This window comes from Melospiza melodia, chromosome 11 (genome assembly GCF_035770615.1).
Source record: "Melospiza melodia melodia isolate bMelMel2 chromosome 11, bMelMel2.pri, whole genome shotgun sequence".
Classification (NCBI taxonomy): Eukaryota; Metazoa; Chordata; class Aves; order Passeriformes; family Passerellidae; genus Melospiza; species Melospiza melodia.
In genome coordinates, this window is record NC_086204.1 from 9,889,837 (window position 1) to 9,912,282 (window position 22,446).

At 45.4% G+C, this 22,446-nt stretch overlaps 1 protein-coding gene across 6 annotated transcripts; it reads left to right on the forward strand.

The window, feature by feature from the left end:
• The first annotated feature begins 865 nt into the window (after positions 1 to 865).
• Positions 866 to 21,052, forward strand: LHX9 (LIM homeobox 9). 6 transcript variants are annotated; one of them, XM_063165534.1, is made up of 6 exons: positions 866 to 992; positions 6,489 to 6,607; positions 8,297 to 8,499; positions 9,238 to 9,593; positions 15,039 to 15,241; positions 16,402 to 17,371. In XM_063165534.1, exons 2-6 carry the CDS (start codon positions 6,491 to 6,493, stop codon positions 16,657 to 16,659), a joined length of 1,137 nt encoding a protein of 378 aa, XP_063021604.1. In that variant the 5' UTR covers positions 866 to 992; positions 6,489 to 6,490; the 3' UTR covers positions 16,660 to 17,371. The 6 variants fall into 6 exon arrangements, with proteins under 6 accessions (XP_063021604.1, XP_063021602.1, XP_063021605.1 ...); XM_063165532.1 differs by lacking the exon at positions 866 to 992 and adding an exon at positions 6,093 to 6,186 and having other exon boundaries at positions 6,324 to 6,607; XM_063165535.1 differs by lacking the exons at positions 866 to 992; positions 16,402 to 17,371 and adding an exon at positions 19,708 to 21,052 and having other exon boundaries at positions 6,093 to 6,607.
• The last annotated feature ends 1,394 nt before the right edge of the window (positions 21,053 to 22,446 follow it).

Sequence of the window (22,446 nt, forward strand, 5' to 3'; positions counted from 1 at the left end):
AGAAATTACTCCCGACCCTATATTCTTCTATTGTTTTGAGCCGGTGGATCAATTGTCATCAGTACTGTCACCTAAGAAGCAATGATTCCGATTCATCTTGGCATCTGATTTTATTCTAATGGGTTAAATTGGGTTCACTTTTACAATTATCCGAGGTTTGACTGCGTAGTATTGCATGACAACTCACAGTTTCATCGGGTTTGGCAAAGCGAGGTTGCTCCATGAATCCGTATATCATATCACATCAGATCAGGCTGAAGTTTGCTGTTTAGCGACTCCATTTGAGAGGCTTTTTATGAAAGTGGGAAGGGTTGATGCAGTCCATGGTTGGTTCAATGCGATTTGAAAAAAAAATGTGGAGAGATGGCAACAACCCGGGGTTTGCTGCTCAGCTGTGAATAAGCACAGAACGAAAAAAACGACGTGATGGGGAAACGCTCAGCTCGCTACAATATTTTTAACAGGCTCTCAGTCCTCGCCTTTTTTTAATTTCCTAATATGTTCTTTGCTTTATTAGTTTTATTTACAACCAGCTCCCCATTAACACCTCACCTGATTACTGAGGAGCTGAGACAGCTAATCAAGAAAATACAGCAAGTCAGCCAAAATCGAGAGGTGGGATTTATTTTTTTGCTTTCATTCAGTCTTCTTCTTTATTTTTTTGTTTTGTTTTCGGAAATATTTCGAAACAAATAGTAAATAAAAGACAGGTATCAGTGCATATTGGTGAAAGGTCAGAGGTTAGAAATTCACGTCAGTTCTGTATCAAAGGCTATGCAGAGGGCGGGAAGAGAGAGGGAGAGAAGGGAGGAAAAAAAAATCTTTCCACCAAGCAGCTTGTTTATTTTAATTAACATAGGGATCCTCTGCTAGGAGCAAGGAACAACCTCCATCTACTGGCTAGATCATTGCGTCTCTTCTCCATTCAAAACCCATCCCTCATCACTCATTAAGGAGGGTACAATTTTGGAAGAAGCTTCTAAGGTCTCAAGGTAAGCTCCTGCATGAGTCTTTGCTAGCAATGCAGCTATTTGGACCTCACGGATGTAATTTGCAGGGTGTTTCTTTGGCGTCGTTGTGTTGTTTGTTTGGTTGGGATTTTTTTTAACAACACAGAACGGTATTTTCCCCAGGTGTATTCGCAGATAACATTTCATGCATCTATGTTTTAATCTAGAAAAATAGTTCAGCTTGGGAAGCCTGAGGCTTTCAGCTCAATTTTTTTTAAAAAATGCCCCTTCTTTTGTGCTTCTTTTCTTTTTTTCTTTTTTAATGGAATGGCTTCTTTCACCTGTCTGTAATCCAGTCTGTAAGGGATTCCTTTTCGAAAGCAGCAAAATATGATAATTTCCAATGGCTTAATTACAAGCGGAGTGCAAATACGATTACAGCTAATACCAGACAGCTATGGAGCTGACAGTGCTGAGGTCCTGGGCGGTGAACAGTTTCATGTTAGACAATAATCTGCCTCTCCTGCTTTCTTCTGGCTGTGTGATCACTTGTTTGTGGTCAGTCACAGCTCTTGGCTATGGAAGATGTGTTTGGATTACTGTGCAAAGCACCTAGCTGTTTCTTATTTAAAATATCATCTCCCTAAGCAGATGAATACATGTCTTAATTGACATGTTTTCAGATTAGCGGGCGCTACAAGCACATTGGAGGTTTGGGGAGTTTTAATCCGCTGCCGGTTACGGTTAAAGCCACCCTGCGCTTGTGTCCCTGGCAGCGCCAGCCCCGCGCAGCCCGGCAGGGAGGAGAGGGGCTGGTGCCCGAGTCTGGCTGCCGTGCCCCGGCCTTAACACGTCCCTAGCACAGCGATCCGAAAGTTGCTTTACGGAACACGCGAGAGGACTCATAGGAGGAGAAAGATGGTGATGGTAAAATACGTTGTATCTGACTCCGAAGTGGAATTTTAAATAATGTATTTTAAAATAAAAAATAATTTTAAAAATTGAGATAAAATAAACCGCAACCTATTTGAATACTGAAAACTATATTAGCTACATTTGGTGCCACCACCAAGAGATGTAATTCTATTCAAATTTCCCTTCTTTGTGTCTAGATTGGTTGCAGTGCCCGCGGACTTTACAAACAGATGAGACTGATCATTAATAGCGCTGCACTCCACCACAAGCTCGTAGAGCAGAAAATAGCGTTAGGATTTAAAAATAGACCTGGCTTTAACCACCCGACTTGCAGGCAACAGGATCGTAATCCTGTTGCTGTTATTACTACGCGCTTTAAATTTCTGGAAATGATTAAACTGGAAGTGTCTTGAAAAGTTCAGGTGCTGACGGAGAGGGTGTGAAGCTCTGGTGCCCTGCGGGGCGGGGGGCGGCTGGCCCGGGCAGTGCCCCGCGCCCGCAGCCGGACACGCCACGGCCTCAAATGCGGCAGGCGAAAGCCAAACCGCTTCTCCTCAAAGAACACCTCCTCCTCCTCCCCACCCCCACCCCCCGCCTGAACACCCTCCCCCTTCTCCTAATTATTGTTGGTCAATTATTAATTTGCATATAGACCTTGTCCTAAATCCTCCGAACTAAACACGAGACGGTTCACGCTGCGATGGGCTTTAGCCCGTAGCCCGTGGCCAGGGAGAGCGCGGGCTCGGTGGCAGAGCGGATGGCAGCGACCGCACGCTGAAACCTTCCCGGGGCACACGATAATTGCGGAGCTGGAAGGGGCTCCGGCAGCGCCCGCGGAGCTGCGGACAGGGATGTCCGGGAGCTCTCCAGCCCTGCGTGGGCAGGCAAACGCTGTACCTGTGGAAACCTCCACGGCGATGTATCCCCCATCCTCCCCATCAGCTCCCCGTTAGCTCGGGGAGTTCGGGTAGAGCCTTACAGAAAGGAAAAGACCGAGAGCGCCTGTCGCGTTACTAAAATATTCTGAATATTGCACATCAGAAATTCTTTCTCAAATGCTACGGCGAAAGGAGATAAAAGAGCCCTGAGATGAGAAACTGTCGTTTACAGGCAAAGTGCTAATGCCGATGGATTCATGAGGGGCAGGCTCGTAGATTTGGATTTTAGATTCCCTGTCGTGTTCTTTGTGAGCTTTTCTCTCCCCCACCCCCCAAGCAAACCAGCAAAACTGTACGGAATCCCTCGTGCTATAATGGCAACCTCTCGCTACCAGCCTGCCTTAGAGCAGCGGAGCTCCAGTTCACAGCGAGGAATGAGATCTCAGGAACATTGAAATAGATTTACCTTGATCTCCTACAGGCCTTTTGGAAACGGAGAAGTCACGTTTGATGCTAGCAACAAACTTTTAGTGTCCCTTTAGGTAAGAAGTGGTCTGCCAGCATTAGATGTTAATCAGAAAACGCCTTGGAAACCCCTGGCCTCCTTTACTGGAGCAGCAGTAGCTAGTAGCGTATCCTTAACCGTACCTGATGGAGCAGAAAGAAAGGACCCTCTAATTAATTAAGTGTGTCTAACCGGAGGAGGCTCAGTCATTTCTGAGTTTTGTTATGAGTCTGCCCAATTACTCCTAACGGCGCCGTCGAGCTAAGGTAGAGACGGGAATTTAGCAAGCAATATTTTCCGTGTCTCTGCCTTGGATGCTTTGACGCCGCACCTGCAGAGCGTTTCGGTGAGCCCGAGACAGCAAACGCGAGATAAGTGGGGGGAGAGGGCAGCGGTGCCCGCACCCGAGGCGCCCGAGGCACCCGAGGCGGGGGCACAACCTGCTCGGGGGGCACAGGATCCCCGCTTTATCTTCCGATGGGACTGGGCCCAGCGGCAGCCGGGGGCTTGCCCCAGACCCCTCCCCGCTCCCGGCGGGCACGATGAGTTTGGCGGTCCTCAGCCCGGCAGGGACACGGTCACAGCGGGACGGCGGCGGCGCTTCCGAGAGGGCTCTGCGGGGCCGGCCCGGGCGGGCGGGGGTCGGCGAGGGTCCTGCCTGGCACACGCCGAGGTATCTTTGGCAACCCGAACGCCACGGGAAATGCAGACCATTTCCAGGAGAGCGCACGCAACGTTAAACAGGGGCAGGGTGAGTTACCCCGACCACATAACTGGAGGAGAATACAGAAAAATTTCCTTCGAAGGGGAAAACACCCAGAACGAACCTTGAACGTGCTTGTAGAGCGCAAAGACTATTGCAACGATTAGAAACAAACTCGTCTGTAAGGGAGATGTTTTGACCTCTGTCGACAGCCGTCGCTGCGATTCCCCGAGCCAGGCGGGCGCAGGCCGGCGGTACCTGCCGGGCGCGGGGCGAGCGGGGCGAACCCTCCCGCACAGGGGTTCGCCCCCGCCCGCAGCGCCTCCGCCCCTCCCTTCCCTTCCCTTCGCTTCCCTTCCCTTCCCTTCCCTCCTCCCGGGCCGCTCAACAAAGCCGCCGGCCCCGCAACAGCGCTGGCCCGGGCCCCGCAGCCCCGCGGGGGAGCGGCCGCGCTCCCGGTGCCCGGCGGGGACACAGGGAGGCACCTCCGCCCGTCCCCCCGGGCAGCCGGGGCGTCGCGGGAGAGAGGAGGAGGATTGGGGATCCCGAGCGAATAGCTCCCGTATCCCGGACTGAATCACCTTGTTTATTTTTCCTGATGTCTTATTGTGCTAATTGACTTGTTTTCTCCAAGGAAAGCCTATCTTTTCCTCCTCCTTCCCCACACACAGATATTTTTTTTCTTCCAGCCCGGGAGTGCTCTGCAGAAGACTATGGCTTCTGGAGGGATCTGCCCTTTTTAAGGGAGATTCCCTCGGCTCTTTTTGAGACTCTTTGGTTTTATAGCTATTACTCTCTTATTAAAACACACACATATATACAACACATTGATTCCCATCCAAAAGGGCTAATTACATTACTTACAGTAAATAGCAGCCCTGCTGTCCAGGGTCTAGTGTGCCAACAGAGAAAAAAAATCCCGGCTTATTTCACTTGATTGACTTCATCTTTGTGTGAAATTGTGTTTTATGAGCTGTATTCTGGCACTCGGAGGAATGTAACAACATTCAATCTGCAAATAACATTAATTTTAGCTACTTAGGGGGAAAGAGAGGGGAGGAAACTTGCTGCCTGAATCTTGGGTTACATGGAAGAGGTGACTCGAGGAGCCCCTGAGGATGTCTCTGGGATGCTTTGGAAAGGAAGTGGGGGCTGGGGTACTTCTTTCACTAGTCGCGCTAGGGTTTGGTGAGGAGTGTTCCCCAGGGAGCAGGGAGCGCAGGACTGCCGCCAGGAAGATCCTTCAGTAGGGATCGAGGTGTCAGGAAACAGCCAGCAGCTGTTTCAGGGAAAGGCAAGGAAGAGTGGTGTGAAAAGTAAGTAGGAAAACGGGGAACGGCGGGGAGGGAGAGCAGGCAGAGAGATTAGCCTGGAAGGAATGCATCGCCAGGTTCCCTGCACACAATGATCGCTCGCAGCCCGCGGCCGGGGAGCGGGCGAGGGGAGAGGGTCCTGCTGGGGCATCCCCGCCCGGCCGGGACCGGCCCCGCGGAGGGGCCGCATCCTGCTGCGGGTACGGGCGGGGGCACCGCGGGGCAGCAGGGCGGGCAGCGCCCCGGGAAGCGCCCGAACTGCCCGGGCCGCCCCTGCCTCCGCGGCTCCCCCCAACCTCAACGCCCTCGGCGGGCCCGGGGCGCGGGGAGCGCTGCGGCCGCTCCGACCCGGCTCGGCTGCCCGGCACCGGCGCTCCTCTCCCTTCCCCCGCTCCGGCCCGGCTCGGCTGCCCGGCACCGGCGCTCCTCTCCCTTCTCCCGCTCCCGCGGCGGGGCCAGCCCGAGCGGCAGCCGAACGGAGGTTCCCGCGGCGCGGCCCGCGGGGAGCGGGGCCCCGGGGGGAGAGCGGGCCACCCTGCCCCTCGCCAGGCGCCGTCGCCGCCAACTCCCGGGACTCCGTGTTTGGGGGAGGTAATAAATCCCACCCCACCCACAGCCCCGACCGTAATGTTTGTCACTGCTTGCCCATCACTAGGGGTTGAGAGGAGTATGACAGGTCTTTGTTGTCTGAATAAAAATCAGTGGCAGCTCAAGGGAGAGAACTCCTCCTACTAAATTATCAAAAATGGGCTGGCTTTAGTCTCTTAACAAATTGGACAGAGCTCCGGAAAGCAGCAGTCCCAAATCCAACCTACAGGCACTGGGAACTTTAAAGCAACCAGGGACTGCTGAAAATAGCACTTCTTTTTGCTTTCTTTGTATTCAAAACTATATCCTTTCCCGACTGATTCTACTGCCCCAGGTCCAAGTCTCTCCAGTCAGAAACCCCCAGCTCTCCAGAACAGTAACAGATCCTTTAGCTAGCTTTTATTATTTTATTTTTTTAAACTAATTATTATTACATTTTCTCCCCCTTGTTTATTTTCTGCACATCTTCAGGAAGCCCTCAGTGCTTGCGCAAAGAGAAGCTCCTATTTGCAACCTCCCTCCCTGCGCTGTGCGCCTCGGTGTAAACATTTTGGATGATCTAAAGACTCTGGGGTCTGTATATGGAAATAGTGGGGTGCAGAGCAGAAGAAAATACTTGTCCTTTCCGTCCCCCAGCCATGCTTTTCCACGGGATCTCCGGAGGCCACATCCAAGGAATCATGGAAGAGATGGAGAGGCGATCTAAGACCGAGTCCCGCCTGGCCAAAGGGGGACAGATGAACGGCCGAGATACGGTAAGAATGGAGCTGGCGCTCTTTGCGAGGGAATCCCTGCAAGCGTGGACCCGCATCGGGACAGACCCTGACTTTGGGGAAGAGAAAGACGCTGCTTCCCTCTGTACCTTCCCTGCCACCCCTTGCTTGTGGAACCCCTTCCGACGCTCCCTGTAAACCCATCCGTAGGCTGGGTGCGGTGCTGGCCGGGCTCGGTTGTACATTTGTCTAACCCATGTCGCTGCGTGTGCTCTCTGGATTAGCGGGGAATCTGTTCCGAACCGTGGCAGGGACGGGGTTTCAGCCCTTGCGGCGGAGCAGCCTTTTTCCCCCGCGGCCGCTCTGCCCCTGCGAGCAGGGCTGCAGCCGGAGCTCCCGAGGTGTGCCTTATTTTTATTCTGCGCTTCTGGCACCTCCTAAATTAAACCTCAAACCGCGACTACTTACTTTCGTAACTGTCTTTGGTCTGAAGTGTGTGATTGATACAGAGGCACCGCTCTCTCTGAGTGTTTTGCCGGCCGACTACTTTGCTTGGAAAGTAACATCTCCTCTTTACTTAGTCAAAGGACCAAAGTTTTCGGATATGTAGTAAGGGATGGCGGAGAAATCGAGTGTCACGCTGCGCTTTGTGCAAAGCGAGATCTCCCATTCTCCAACTTGTAGGGCTTCCGCCGATCGCGCACAAGACTTTGCAGACAAAGTAACGGCCTGGAAAACTGCTTTAAGATTTTGAGACTTAGGGTCCTTCACCCCCTCTCTTAAATAAACTCATGCTTTGTTACATGAGGATTTGCAATGTAAATTTAACTCACCTTGCCATTGCTAAAAAGGAAAGGGAGCGAGGAACACAATTTCAGATTGAAAAGTGAATGCAGAGTTGCCACCTTAAAACAGTTGAGACTTTAGAACAAGATGTTTGGGATTTTTTCCCCCCTGTAACTTTATCAGCAAAAGCTGCCCCAAGTTTCACGGCCGAGCTTTTGTCTCCGCCGTCCCTCCATCTCCCTTTGTCCCGAGCGGCAGTCCTCGTGGGGAGCAGATCAATGGGAACTCGCAGAAGTTTACTGAGAAAAAGATACTGGTTTGAGCTGAAACCAGCCCGTGCCACCGCTCTGCCCACGTCCCTGGCGGGGCTGGTGAGCGTTCATACTCGCTGCTCTTTACATTATCCACCTGTTTCCTTTCTCTTACTCCTGTTTTAAAAGGCCTATCTTTCTTTAGAGACGCGGTTGCAGCTCGTCTAAATACGGGTGAAAATTTGCCACAGAATGAGTGCAAGCCTGAATCCTCTGCCATAAACTTTAGGAACAGCAAACCGGTATTTTTCTACTTTAAAACGCTGTTCCTGTGAAGTTCGTTAAGATAATAACGCTAAAAAAAAAAAAAAACCGGGGAAGCCTCAGACTTTAAGTTCAGAACCTCAGAAAAGAATGGGCTCTGCTTTTCCTACTGCGGCCTAATCCGCTGCTTTCACGTATTGAAATGACACGAGATCGTAAGGAGAGGTTTACTGTGAATCAGGGTAAACACTTTACTGTCGGGGATGATCATGGTTCCCCCTTAAACTTCCCGCCGGGAGCCAGGAGTTTGGTCCCAGAGAGCCGTGCCTTTGTACGAGCCCCGGGCCCTGCGCAGGACCCGTCCCCAGCCCGGCCTGCCTGCCTGTCTTTCTCTCCCTGTCTCATCCCTTGTGGTGTGGTTGTTTTGCAGAACATGCCCCCCATGAGCCCCGAGAAGCCTGCTTTGTGTGCTGGTTGTGGAGGGAAGATCTCAGACAGATATTACCTGCTGGCTGTTGACAAACAATGGCACCTCAGGTGTCTTAAGTGCTGTGAATGTAAACTGGCTTTGGAGTCAGAACTCACCTGCTTTGCCAAGGACGGCAGTATTTACTGCAAGGAGGATTACTACAGGTACAGCAATCAGTCCTCATGGGTTCAAAACACATCCCCTCAAAAGGCACTGTGAACAGAAACGCTCTTTTCTCCACACGGGCTTTCAAAGGTAGCTTTTCGCAGTCAGCGATTCCTTAGTCCCCTCAGAAAAGCCTCGCACGTTTCCGAACTGAACGGGCCGTCAGGGGACGCGCTGACTGAGCATGTGTGGCGGTGCACAAACAGGCGAAGGCTCTCCCGCTGCTCGGCGGTTTCCCTCCGTACAGACCCGACCGAAATTCCGCTGTGGGCGCAGCCGGCCGGTTTTCCCGATGCCCGGAGCCCGCCGCCCCGCCCAGCCCCGCGGCCGGGCCCGGGGAGCGGGCCCCGCTGGTCCGTGTGATGCAGCTGTCCCGCTGGCCAGCGCCCCGCGGCTCCCCTCGTCTTGCCAGGAGCGCCAGGAGAGCGGGGCCCGATTCCCCCAGCTCGGCCCGCCCGGCCCCGGGCGCACGGGCAGCGGCGGGGCCTTCGCCAAAGTCCCGGGAGAGCGAGTCAGCTCGGCGGGGAGGGCGAGCCTCTCCCCTGGGACATCAGGGCCGGTTCCCTGAGGCTGTCCCGACACCAGGCGGGCCGGGGGCCGCAGCCGGTGTCACGGGCCGTCCTGGGGCCGGGGGGCGCGACCCTGTCGGGGACAGGCTCCCTCACGTGGCCGGGAGGCACCGGGGCAAGCTCTGCCTTCGCCGTTCTAGTTGATGCCCACTTTTCTGTTTCCTTCAGAAGGTTCTCCGTGCAGAGATGTGCCCGCTGCCACCTTGGGATCTCAGCCTCTGAAATGGTCATGAGAGCCAGGGAATCGGTTTATCACCTGAGCTGCTTCACCTGCACCACCTGCAACAAGACTCTGACCACGGGCGATCACTTTGGCATGAAGGACAACCTGGTTTACTGCAGGGCCCACTTCGAGTCCCTTTTGCAAGGAGAATACCCCCCTCAGCTGAGCTACACCGAGCTGGCTGCCAAGAGCGGAGGGCTGGCCCTGCCTTACTTCAACGGCACTGGCACGGTCCAGAAGGGGAGGCCCAGGAAACGAAAGAGCCCTGCCTTGGGAGTGGACATCGTCAGCTACAACTCAGGTGGGAAACACACGCCGAGTCTGCCTCCCGCTACCGCGAACAGAGCGTTCTCGGGCTTCCCCTCAGCCAGGCAGTGCGTGAATAACTCAGCCAGGCCAAATCTTGCTTAACCATTGGAAAATCAAACAAACAGCCCTCTGAGGGTTGGAGCATTTGCAGGAAAGCTAACAGCAGCCCTCCTCAAAGGCTGTCTTTGCCTATTAATGTCAAACACCCAAACTTAGCCACTTCCCAGGGTAAAGACAAAAAAAAAAAAAAAAAAAAAAAAAAAAAAAAAAAAAAAAAGAAAAAAGAGCCCCCCACAAAACCAAAAACTCCAACCCCAAAACCACATAGCTTTCTCTACTGGAATCTCAGAGATCTAGTTATCATTATTTATATTTGATTAGCTAAAAAAAAATTCACCACTTAAACCTCAAATTAAGAGTAACCAAATGAATAAAAAAAATAGAATAAAAGTTATAGTATATGGTTCCTACAATACCAATGTAGTATGCATATAACTCAATTTATATATTGAATTTATAGTCATTAATTCTTCAGGCTGAATAATTCTGTTTTACTGACACATAAATGATCAAACTGTACAAGAGGTCAACGAATAAATGTTGTTTCCTGTAACTAAACCCTAAGAAATGTAATTAAGGAGAATGATTTCTGTTCTCTCAACAGTAGGAAAGGAACAAGTGTTGCCCTGTATTAAATATCCTCTATAACTCCAGTCACTTGAATACCCAAACCGTGTATAAACAGTGCTAGTGGCCAGAGGTACAGGAGTGTCAGGTATGACCAAGCAGTTGAGGCAGAGTTTCATTAGATGAAGGACGAAAGCAGGAAGGGTAAATACGAATTGGCAAGCTTCTGACTCCAAAATCGTTTAGAGAACCTTAAACTTCCCATGGACGGTAACGGAGGAAAGAAAGCCGTGGGAAGCAGGAGTGATTCAAGGTGTGCTTCCCCATGGAGCCGTCCCGGCTGGGGCAGGGAGCCGGGGGCTCCGCGCCCAGGGCTGCGGACCGCGGGCCCCACCGGGGAGCCGGGAGAGGGGTCAGGGCCTCTCCTTCCGACAATCGCGTGTCGGTAACAGCGCACAGCTCTCGGCACGGAGCTCTCTCTCCTGCGCCGGGTTCAACCCGCTGCCACTGAGATCCATAAGGAATCCTCCACCGCCCCGCCGCCCTCCCCAGCGCTCCCCCGGCACCTCCTCTGGGGCCGCTCGTGAAACGGCCTTTAGCTGGGAACCAGGGAGCTGTGCAAGGCGATTTCATCTCCTCTGATGCGTAGACCTTGGAGCCAGGGTAATCACTGCGCTAATTGTTCCTTGTTAATTGAAGATGACATTGGAATCCCTGGCTACGGAGCGGCTTCCAATCAATTCTGAAAGCTGCTAAAGAAATGGGAACCTGTAGCGCAGCCAGGATTCATTCAGCTCCGGCTTCCAATGGTGGATTTCCCGTGTGCCCTCTCCCTGCTCTGGTCTCTATCCCTGGTTCACGCAGCATCACTCGATTCCCCAGATTCCTAAAGGGAAATTACCCTAGGGACAATTTAGCGTTAAAATTAGAACCAGAAGTTATGGTAAAATGAAGAGTTGTGGATATGATAAAGCTCCCCTTAAACTTCAGATCAGGACTCGAGAGAGACATTATTTGCGAATGCTGACATAATCTTTGTGTGCTGGTCTTAAAACTCTCCTTCTTTACAACAACGGGCCATATAAGATGTACCATTGACTCCAAATCAGATTAAAAAGCACCACCCATTATGAAAACATAGCTCATTGCATTGAGAACTCACAGAATCCTCCGGGCAACGGAGAGAAAAAAGAACAAACCAAAACAAATCAACAAACGCTCTCATGCTTTGGACTCAGGCTAGATGGCTGAGAAATCCCTTTTGTTAGGGCCGTGATTTTATTCTTTTTTATAAGCATTATCTAGCTATGTCCAGGGTTGACACATGGTCTCGAGAAAGTTTGCAGCCAAACCGTGCATCCGGTGCAAACGGCTCCAGCCCATTGACCCCCTGCGCCCCAAATCCAGGGGGAGGAAAGCGAATCTGGAACAGCTACGAAATGAGTTGCAGTAGATGAAACCGCTTCTTTATAGAAAAAAAAGTCTCGAACCAATTGGCAGCCACTTCCCTACACACACATTTTTCGTTCTCTGCCCTGTGACTCAGTAACTGCTCTTGCACGTAATCATTTACAAAGGGCGAGCAGTCCGCAGAAACTCAACGTCGGATGCGCGGCTGCCGCCTTCCGAGGGAGCAGCGGGCCCCGCAGCCCCCGGCGGTGTCCGGGCCGTGTGGCGGTGTGCCGCCCTGTCCCCGCGGGGACGGGACAGCCACGGGCACAGCCCTGCCCCGCGCCGCGCCCAGAGCGCAGCGAGCCGGACAGCGCCGCGCCCGCAGCTCCTCAGCCGGGCGCTCCGGGGCGGGGGCACCGCGGCCGTGACCTCCCCAGCGAGCCCAGCTCCTTCCCAAACAGTCCCAGCCGCGGTGTCCGTACCGTGTGCCAAGCCAGTATGGAAAACCACCCCGAGCTTTAAAAGCGAAACTCCGATGGAGCCAACAGCTTCACCCAGCTGAGCATGAGCATGTGTGTATTCACAGCCATCCAGCAGGCCCCTGGCTTAGATTTGTGTGCACATTATGTTACAGGGGAGCTGAGCCCTGGTCCAGAATGGAAAATCAGACTCTGCTGCAGAATCTACAACAGCTTTTCTATTCTGTATTTTGTTTGCTAGTTTAATTTCTTTTTCACAGCTCCTTGGTTGTAAAGTGGAAACACAACTATAAATAACTCAAAATGTTATGAGGTAGAAATCACTCATACTTGCAAGCTGTCTGGAATTAATGTGAAAAATGGAAGAAACTATTCAAAAGTACTTAAAACATTCAAGGCTTTCTCTATATAACATCTTATATAATATAATTAATATATAGTTTAAGGGAAACTGTGTTGACTTAGAGCTTAGAGGAGATGGAAATAAGATGGTGAAGAAGATTTCCTTAGGAAAATATTTTACATATCTGTTCCTCAAAGAGCTATTTACTTCATTTCATTATCTGTGTGTGTGTGAAAAACTATGAAGAGTTCACTTGAAGAATTCTTGGCAATAAGAATCCAACTGTTCTAGCTCTTTTGAAAGCAGAAATTAAACAACCCTCCAATCCTGCTGCAAAGAAATGAGCAGTGTCTTGCCTAACTTTGTGCTTTCCCTTAGTTCTCCAGGAGATAGTTTAAGGCTCTGCTCTAGGATGTGGCCAAACCACACAACACTGTATAAAAGAGAGTGAGCTGTAATCATGGTATAAACCAGGATTGTCTGAAGATACTTGGAGCCCTCTTCTCATTTTCTCTTGAAAATAAAAACCAAAATAAAGTAGACCACCGGCAAAAAGAAAAAGAAAAAGAAAAAAAAAAAAAAAAGAGCAGAGCACAGAAACAAAGGCAGTAAGCAGGACAGAGGAGCTTGAGGAAGTTTGTGTTGAGTGGCCCAAGAAAAACAACATAAACAAGCAGTTTGCAACTCTGAAGTAAAACTTGAGGACTGAATTCTGGTACTCTGATTTATGTCAGCTCATAAGTTACAGCCCACACAGTTTGACTGAAGGCAGTGTGATTGCTTGTGAAAACAAGTAGTAAATACAATCCAAATCTGGTCTGAAATTGTTTTTAAGGCAACTTTCAACTCCTGGTCTTTTCAGAAGTGTCAGCTTACTTTGTTTGAAAGTACAGATATACTTCTTACCAAGACTAGGAGCAAAGCTAGCTATAATTAAATATTCACCTGATTTTCTGTCAAAGTGTTGTCTTACCAGCATCTGTTCATGTTGACTTGTCTTATAATTCAAAAGAGAAAACATCTTCAAGAAGCTTTTTATTTTCTTGTGGTTTCAAGTTGCTTTGCCTCTGTTTTCAGCACTGCTGACATCAGTCTCTCTGTATTGTGTGCCTTCCCTCTTTCTCTTCTCTCTCTCTTTCTCTCAATTAGGAATGGGGATCAGTTAGGCCTTGTAAATAATCCAGTAACTATTGGAAAGCAGTTCAAAAATCAAAATGAGCAACTAATGAAACTGTCTAATTTACAGACATTCTGAAGCATTTTTAATTAGCTTTTCTTTAATTAATATTCCCTGCTATGATGACACCATTAATTTTCTCCTGTGTGACCAAACTATCTTTATAAAATGAGATCCTAGAAATTACTAACCCTTTTGTTTAAGCTGAAAAGAAAAGCACAGATACACTTCTTACTTTTCTTTTTGCTAATGCAATAATTTCTTTCTCCAATATGAAGTAATAATGCTACCATCCCCTAAGAGCTGCAACCCTTGTGTACAATTCACACCCAAAAATGTGTAATCTGAAACAAACTTATCTTTCATAGACACTTCGAAAATACTGAATCAGAGAAAGAAGAGAAACTCTTCAAGTTTTGAGCTCATAGCTGCTTGCTTGTAGAAATGTCCTAAACCAGTACTAACTAAGACCTACTGCTGATTGGGATTGGGGGTCTGGATCAAGTCTTGATGTAACTGCTTCCTGGATATGTTTTACAGATGAAGGGCTTCAAGCAGTTCATATAGACTCCCAGGCAGAGTCCAAAAGCATTCATTTTATCAGCAAAAAATGCAGCTTTTATGATGAACTGTCATAACAAACTTCTCTGCTGTACATCTCTTTTTATAGGTGCTTGTGATTTGGGGGAAAGGCTCAGAAACATTCAAAATGCTGGTTTGACCTTAACTCTTCTCTCAAGCTAAGAATGTTTCAATGAGTAAGATTTCAAAACCTGAATGAGATTTCAAATGACTCTTTGATCGCCCAAAGCAAAACAATTACCACAGGGAAAAGACTTGTTTGAAATAAATGCCAAAGGAGACAGAACTTTCAAAGTCTTCCCTCAGTAGGTACAGGCCTTGGGGACATAGCATAAGGATAGAAAATGACAATATTCTGGATCTTTTTTGGTCTCATCAATTATCACATCTGTACTTATCCTTGTACTATCTTAGTCCCTTCCTTCCTTCCTTCCTTCCTTCCTTCCTTCCTTCCTTCCTTCCTTCCTTCCTTCCTTCCTTCCTTCCTTCCTTCCTTCCTTCCTTCCTTCCTTCCTTCCTTCCTTCCTTCCTTCCTTCCTTCCTTCCTTCCTTCCTTCCTTCCTTCCTTCCTTCCTTCCTTCCTTCCTTCCTTCCTTCCTTCCTTCCTTCCTTCCTTCCTTCCTTCCTTCCTTCCTTCCTTCCTTCCTTCCTTCCTTCCTTCCTTCCTTCCTTCCTTCCTTCCTTCCTTCCTTCCTTCCTTCCTTCCTTCCTTCCTTCCTGCCTTCCTTCCTGCCTTCCTTCCTGCCTTCCTTCCCGCCTTCCTTCCCGCCTTCCTTCCTTCCTTCCCTCCTGTTACTCAAGATTTAAACTCCTTGTTCCACTGTGTTTATTTGACAGGTTGTAATGAGAATGAGGCAGATCACCTGGACAGAGACCAGCAGCCTTATCCCCCATCCCAGAAAACAAAGCGCATGCGTACCTCCTTCAAACACCACCAGCTTCGTACCATGAAGTCCTACTTTGCTATCAACCACAACCCAGATGCCAAGGACCTCAAGCAGCTTGCCCAGAAAACAGGCCTGACCAAGAGAGTTCTGCAGGTAAGAAGCCACATGACAGGCTTGACAGAATTTTCCCCTGCTAGTCAATAGCCTTTCCCTTATGTGTAACTATAGCAATGTACATAGAAATACTTTTGCTGGGTGTGTCCCTAGTGGGTGCGCAGAGGAGTATGGTGTTACGTGGCAGAAGTGCCAAATGTGTGTGCCTTATTGCCCCGAGGCAGCCAAACACCAAACTGTGGTTTGTGATCAGCTGCATCCTCACCATGAAGAGAATGTCTGCAGAGTTCACCCACCCAGTAGATCTCCCGGGGGCGGTTGTCTCTCTGTAGTGACTGCACTAAGGATAGAGGTGGCAAATCTACTGATTTTATGGGTGAAGCCTTTGGGCTCCCCTGAAGGAGTTAATGTGGCCCCTCAGTAAGCAGATCCTTGATGTGTTTGAAGTAAGCTTTGACCAATATGATCCTCCAGGACCAGCTGGCTCCCCCTCCCAATGCTTGTTAGACGACTGTTTTCCTTAAGGGCCTGCATAGTCAAAAGTCCCTGTGAAGGACAGCCTAGCAAATGATGTTAAAAATCCCTATATGGTTTGTGATAGCTCAGTGAAGTTTAAACGAGGTGTGTATTACATGCAGAGTGCCAAAGAAGGGCAGTGAGTGAGGTAGAAGGAGAATCTATTAGCGGCAATTCCTGTCCGTGTTACATGTCACCTCAAACTGCCAGTGAACCTTACAGAACAGAAAGACTAGATGACCCATATCAACAATCTGTAAGACAGGGACGGTGTAATTACCCCTCCTTCCTCTTCAGCCTTTTCAAATAATCGAGGCAGGCTTTCAGCCTTGGCAAAAATCTGCTCACTCACTCTTTGCTTCAATCTTTGTGTGGCCTGACCTCAAAGCTACCCAACTCAAGAAACACTATGTGGCCATCAAGAGAGTTGCTCTCTTTGGGTAAGTGAGCAAGCAGATTTTTCTCGAGGCTGCTCTCTGAGGTTTGTAAGCACCTGTAGCACTGGGCCTGTACACAGAGAGTCAGTACCACCAGTAGCAAGAAAAGCCATAGAATGACTTAGGTGATGTGCCACACAAAATCAAACATCAAAAATGAATTTAAAAAGCAAAAACAAAAACAAAAATAAGCAAAGCAAAGCAAAACAAGCATCGGTAAAGAAATCCATTGGGATTGGTTTGCAGGTTTGGTTTCAAAACGCAAGAGCCAAATTCAGAAGGAACCTTTTGCGGCAGGAGAATGGGGGTGTCGATAAAGCTGACGGCACCTCGCTCCCGGCACCGCCCTCAGCAGACAGCGGCGCACTCACTCCACCCGGCACTGCGACCACTTTAACAGACCTGACCAATCCCACTATCACTGTAGTGACATCAGTGACCTCTAACTTGGACAGCCACGAATCCGGGAGCCCCTCACAAACTACCTTAACGAACCTTTTCTAACAGTTCCTTTTTTTTTTTTAATTCTTACTCTTCATTATTATTATTATTATTATAATTATTATTATTATAATTATTATTATTTTCAAGCCTTTTTAAAAACAAACAAACCCACAAAATATTTGGGAAAATAAACAGCTTGATGTGTAGCATCTGCAGCCACCTGGCAAATGAGTTTGAAGTAATATGTTGCTATAATATAAGAACATTTATTGTTGGTAAATTGTACTCAAATTTTTTAAATTTATCAAATGACTGAAGACAAGGTGATGAATCATTCTAATAAGTGCCTCTTAAAATTGTATGTTACTTATTTCCAGAACCTTGAAAAAAATTGATTGTTCCCCCCCACAAAAAGAAGATTCTATTCCTCCCTGATAACCAGATAAAAACCATTTTAATTATAGCCAAAAGAATGCTGCTTCAGGATTGTATGTTCACTTACAGCATTTAAGAACCCCAAATTCAATTTTATTTTCATAATGCATCCAAAAATTTTGTACTATTTATTTTTAAATGCTGAAAAATAAATACAAAATGAATTAGAGTAACCATGAAAACAGTCAGACTGGAAGTACCAGTGCTCTTTCCTAATGCAGTAGTCGCAAGCCTGCTTCTCCCCGAGCACTGGGGAGTCTCACTGGGATAGCTAAACGCTCCTCTGCCAGTTCTGCACCCAGCTGGGACATCCTTGGCCACCTGAAAGCCATGCTACTTGGAGAGAGACTCAGTGATGAGAGCACATGTGGGTGAGGATGGCAGGACCAGGCCGCTGGTCTCCAAATTTGTGACCCACATTAAGGAGGCAAGATCTGGAAAAAACTCTCCAGAGCGAGCTCACTCCTATAAGAATGTCATTAAAGTAACAATAGCAGAGTAACAATGCAAGTGGAGAGTCCTACTGATCCAAAACGTTGCCTAGGGAGGGGTTTTAATTTTTGTCTGTCAAGCAGCTCTGCATTTTTGGAATTAAAAAAGATAAAATTGCAGTTGGCTACACGGCTTCGATGCCGTCCCTCCAAAGCAAACAAGAGGTTGCCCAGTTACTTTAGGGAGCACAAAAATAATTTTCAAAAAGGGGTACGATTCAATGCATGTGTACTATTCAAATTAACTTTTGACAAATCCTACTTTTTTTTTTTTTTTTCCAGGGAAATGGAAATAAGCAAAATATAATTTATTAAGATGTTTAAGGAAAAAATATTTCAGTACAATTTATTCATTACTATTTTGAATTTTCTTTAGATGTTTCCTGAGATTGTATCAGACACTTTGTTTAACACAGGAACTTAAAATCTTTAGTTCATTAATATCTCTAACATATACTTTAACTTTTTAAACTTTGTATAAAAGAAAAAAATGTTAGCAAAAATCACACAAAACCAGGAATTGGCAGTGAATAACTTCAAAGCCGATAAACTCAGAAGCCTTGTGGATGCTGATCTGAATACATTTCTTAGTTTACAATAGTGATCTTTCTTTTTTTAGTTTTATTTAAGCTAAAAGTCTGAATGGTCTGGGCAGTGGTGAATGTTCATTTGTATCCTTTTATTGTAGTTGAACACCAATTAGATTGTGGAGAGTCTCAGAAACAAAAAAGAACAAAAACCAGTCAAGATCTATGTCTTGCTTTTAGTGGATTGTTAAGAATAACTTTGCACATATACCCCACTTTTTAGACACCATCAAATCTCTTTTTGGTGGTCAAAGTGGCTATTTAATATATTTTAAAGGTGTCCTTTTTGGCTGTATAAATGTGTGGTTACATATTGACAGTTCACTGCCCACATTAAAGTGCATTATTGTAATTTTTGCTCAGGGTTTTTAGAAAATTAGCACAGAAAAGTAGCTTATTTTTAAAAAAGATGATGGAAGAGATGTTAACACTGTAATAGAAGAAAGGTGTGTTTGCCATTATATATTTAGCAAGTATGGTTATCATCTTCTACGGATATTGAATCTTGACTTTTCCTATTTCTATTACCTTATGGGCATTTACCACTAACCAGACCAAAAGACCTTGGTAAGGCTGAGATCTTTATTAATACACTTTTACAGGTAAAAATATTGATACTTATAAATTTTGTTCTTTGACAGAACAATATATGGTACTAGAGATCTACTTTATTAAGTAGACTAATTAAAACTCAGTTCTACTATGTGCCTTATGATATACCTTGGGAGTAAGTTTGTGAAAAATCAGGATATATGTGTTGTTTGTTAAATTAACTGTTTTAAGCCCTTTTGACACCTCACTAGTTTTGTACTGTTTTACCTCTTATTTCCGAAACTCTTTTTATGGTGTATCCTGTTAGAGGGGACAAACATGTCATAGAAAGCAGTTGTGCACTCTTTCAGATATAGTTGATAAATCCAATAATCTTATATATTGAGCTTCGTGTTTATAGTACAGTAAGTGGTCTAGCAAAATTGTCCATGTTTCTTTGTTTATTGATAAATGCATTGTATAGAAACTATTTCCCCTAAATATTTATGGACCAAACAATTGTGATATATCCTATTAAATTTGTGTGAATAAACCATTTTGAATCTAAGGAGTTTTATTTCCCATCAGTTTTTTGGGGGGTTTTCTTTGGTTGGGGTTTTTTGTTTTCTTTATTTTTTTTAAATTTAAGGTCTACATGTACCTGTGTGTCTCTTTGCTTTTACGGTACCTATGAACAATTGGTATTAAACACAGAAACACGGCCTTTGAAATATTTTAAAGTACAGTTCCTTCTTAGGTTTTCAATTTCTTCATATTCAATGTATATGCTACTGCTGGTGCAATTTAGATTTTAGCCTTTTAACCTCCTTTTTTGAACATGCAAAGTAATGCCCCACTGATTTGATACTGAAACCCTGTCTTAGCCCTCTAAAAGAGCCAGAAAACTAGGAGCTAAAGTAATTGCATGACAAATATAACCTAAATAGTATGATGAAATGAATCAAGATTTAATGCTAGGTATATTGAGCACAAAATAGAATTGCAGACCCCGAAAAGCCAGGTTGCTCTGTAGTTTAATAAATTGTCACTATGATTTCTTTCAGGGAGAACAAATCATGGGGCATTACAGCCAAACATCCCGACGTTTGAAAATTCCCTAAAGTATTAAAAGAAGGGGAAAAGTTTGATCGGAAATCCACTGCAGTGAAGACAAAGACAATATTAGGTTATGATAATCATACATTTAAAAATCTATTGAGCCAAAAAATAAAAACAAAAGACTTGATGTCATTTCCTGAATGTTAACAAAACATACGTTATTTTATGGTGTCTAATTAACAGAACTGAAGGCTTCAACAAATTGTGTGGTATCAAAAACAAATTCATAGAACCTATGTATAAAACCAGAGCAACCTGGCAGCAATCTACCCAGCCCATATTCGAAGAAACCTTTTCTTTTTTTTAAAAAAAATCACATTTGTCAAGCACAAGTACTTGTAAAATAAATCTGAGTGCATTCATTCCACTTGCTTGCTAATGTGTACTAGTCATATCTGTTAAATGGATTTTTGTAAATTCAAGGAGAACTTTCCACTCATCTGAGATCATAGGAATCAAAACCCGTAACTTTAGTACTATTGTTTCAGAATTAATTTTTTTAAAATGAGACAACTCTGCATGCACTTTTCCATCTGTCACATATAGTGTACATTTCTGTATGATGAATTTCTCTTTGATGTTTCTTGTATAATACCTTTCATTAATAAACATTTTATTTGATGCAAACATAGTTAGCTTTATGTAAACACATAGCTAATTGTTTCAACTAATTTAAACTTTTCTTTTGAAAGGAAGCAGTACAGTGCAGTTCCAATATGCTATATATATATATATATATAAATATCTAAAATTAAAAAGAATGAGGTAGAAATACTATTGCACATTTTAAAATTATTTCCTTTGGTGTTAATTTTTTAACTTGTATAAAACTGACTTGTTTTAAAAAGAAATTCCCATCATCATCAACAATAAAACAATCCCCAAACTCTTCATCAAGATAAGAAAACACGAGCAGTACAGTGTGTACTTTACACAGTGACTTTAGAATATAAGGATATAATTTGTGGGTCCCTGAGCTGTTTACATGGTCACTATGCAATGAGCACGTTTGCTACATAAAGTTGGTCCTAAGACTCCCTGTCCAAAACACAGATGATTTTTACAAGCCAACAAGCAAGTGTAACAATAACCAATTCTTAGTAATGAGGTTTTGTAACTGTTAAGCAACTATTTGCAGAAAGATTTTTTAAAATATATTCCTATTTAGCTGTATAGCCAAAGCATATGTTAAACAAATTAACATATAAAAGACTTGCCAGAAAATCTTTCATTAAGATGACATTTTTATTATATACTAATGAACCCTATGTAAACAATGTAACTTTTATGAATGATGGACATTAAATATTTCACTTACGTGTATCCTCAGCATTTTGCATGTTTTCTTAAACCTTTCCAGTTTTAGAATTCTAAAAAGAAAACCATAGAACTACTTACAACATAGCATAAAGTTATGTACAAGTTACTGCAGCAATCTCTGGAAACCAGTTACTAAGAGTGTTCTAATGGCAATAAAAAGGTATCATTTATTGGTGGTAATTATGGGGAGGATTGTTTAAACAACAGTTTTATGGTATATTGTAAAGTTCTATTGAAAAAGGTTAGCATGGTGGACTTAATTCAAATCAGCTTGATCAGAAATTTAAGTATATTGTGAAATTCTTAAGCTGAGCCTTATGTGTATTTATTACTGCAGAAAGTAAGTAAATGTAGGAAAGCAATTATTTGTGTCACAGCCACAATGTGGTTTCCTCCCGTTGTCCTTAGGAAAATATTACAACCATTAATTATTCCAATCAGTAAAGAAGTTGATGGTGCTCAGGACCAAGAAAAAAAGACCTCTGCATTTTAGTTTTTTTTTTGTAAATCACCGCATTCTTCAATAAGCTGAATTTCTTCTCCCCTTTATTTAATACTTAACAGAGATATTTCTTGTCTTGCTCATGTGCTGCATTTTTCACTTCATTTAAATTAGAAAAATAAATTATTTAAATAATCCTGATGAAATATTGGCAAAATCTAAAACAAAGCCAGAACAATGTTATTCCTCTGTGTCTGATTAGAGACATTAAGGTTTGATTTTTTTATCAACACTTAGCTTTTTTTGGAGACAGTCCTGCACATAGTGCTCTGACCTGACAAAGGGCACTAGACAACCCAAATTTTTTCAAAGATACAGAACTGTCTCCTGCATTAAGAAAGCCAACATGTTGAAAGGGAAGCATTATCTGAGAAAGAAAAAAGGAAACATTTCAGACAAGGCTTGAGAGAATTCAAGACAAAGGTAGGTTTTCAGTATTGTTACAAGTGAGAAATGTCTTGGGGGTCTTTCTAGTGGATACATATCCATGTCTAGACACAGCACTTCTTTGCTTTCCTGGTCTTGAAAAAGAAGTAAAATTGTTCAGTCCTAGAACATCTCCCTCAGAATTATTCACCAGAGAAATGGCTCACAGGACCAGGTCAAGTGACAGAAGGATGACACTGCAGCCCCCTGCAATTGGTGAAATATTCTCTCTCTGATTTTGTGGGCTTGGAGCCAGGAGCTGAATGAACATGGAGATTAAATTACACTCTTGTCTCTAAAGAAAGCATAACCTTCAGAATGAGACAGAATATATGGGACAGCAATGCTGCTCTGTGCTTTGGACTTTATCCTTCAGAGCTGCTAATCCAAGCACCTGGCACATGCATTAAATTGACTTCAAAATATTTCTTCCTCC

What these genes read in the sequence shown, in the direction of transcription:
- LHX9 (XM_063165531.1), top strand. Translation starts at nt 6,434, where the DNA reads ATGGAAATAGTGGGGTGCAGAGCAGAAGAAAATACTTGTCCTTTCCGT. An exon ending in AGATGAACGGCCGAGATACG is followed by an intron (nt 6,608 to 8,296) that starts GTAAGAATGGAG and finishes GTTGTTTTGCAG; the next exon opens with AACATGCCCCCCATGAGCCC. An exon ending in TGCAAGGAGGATTACTACAG is followed by an intron (nt 8,500 to 9,237) that starts GTACAGCAATCA and finishes TGTTTCCTTCAG; the next exon opens with AAGGTTCTCCGTGCAGAGAT.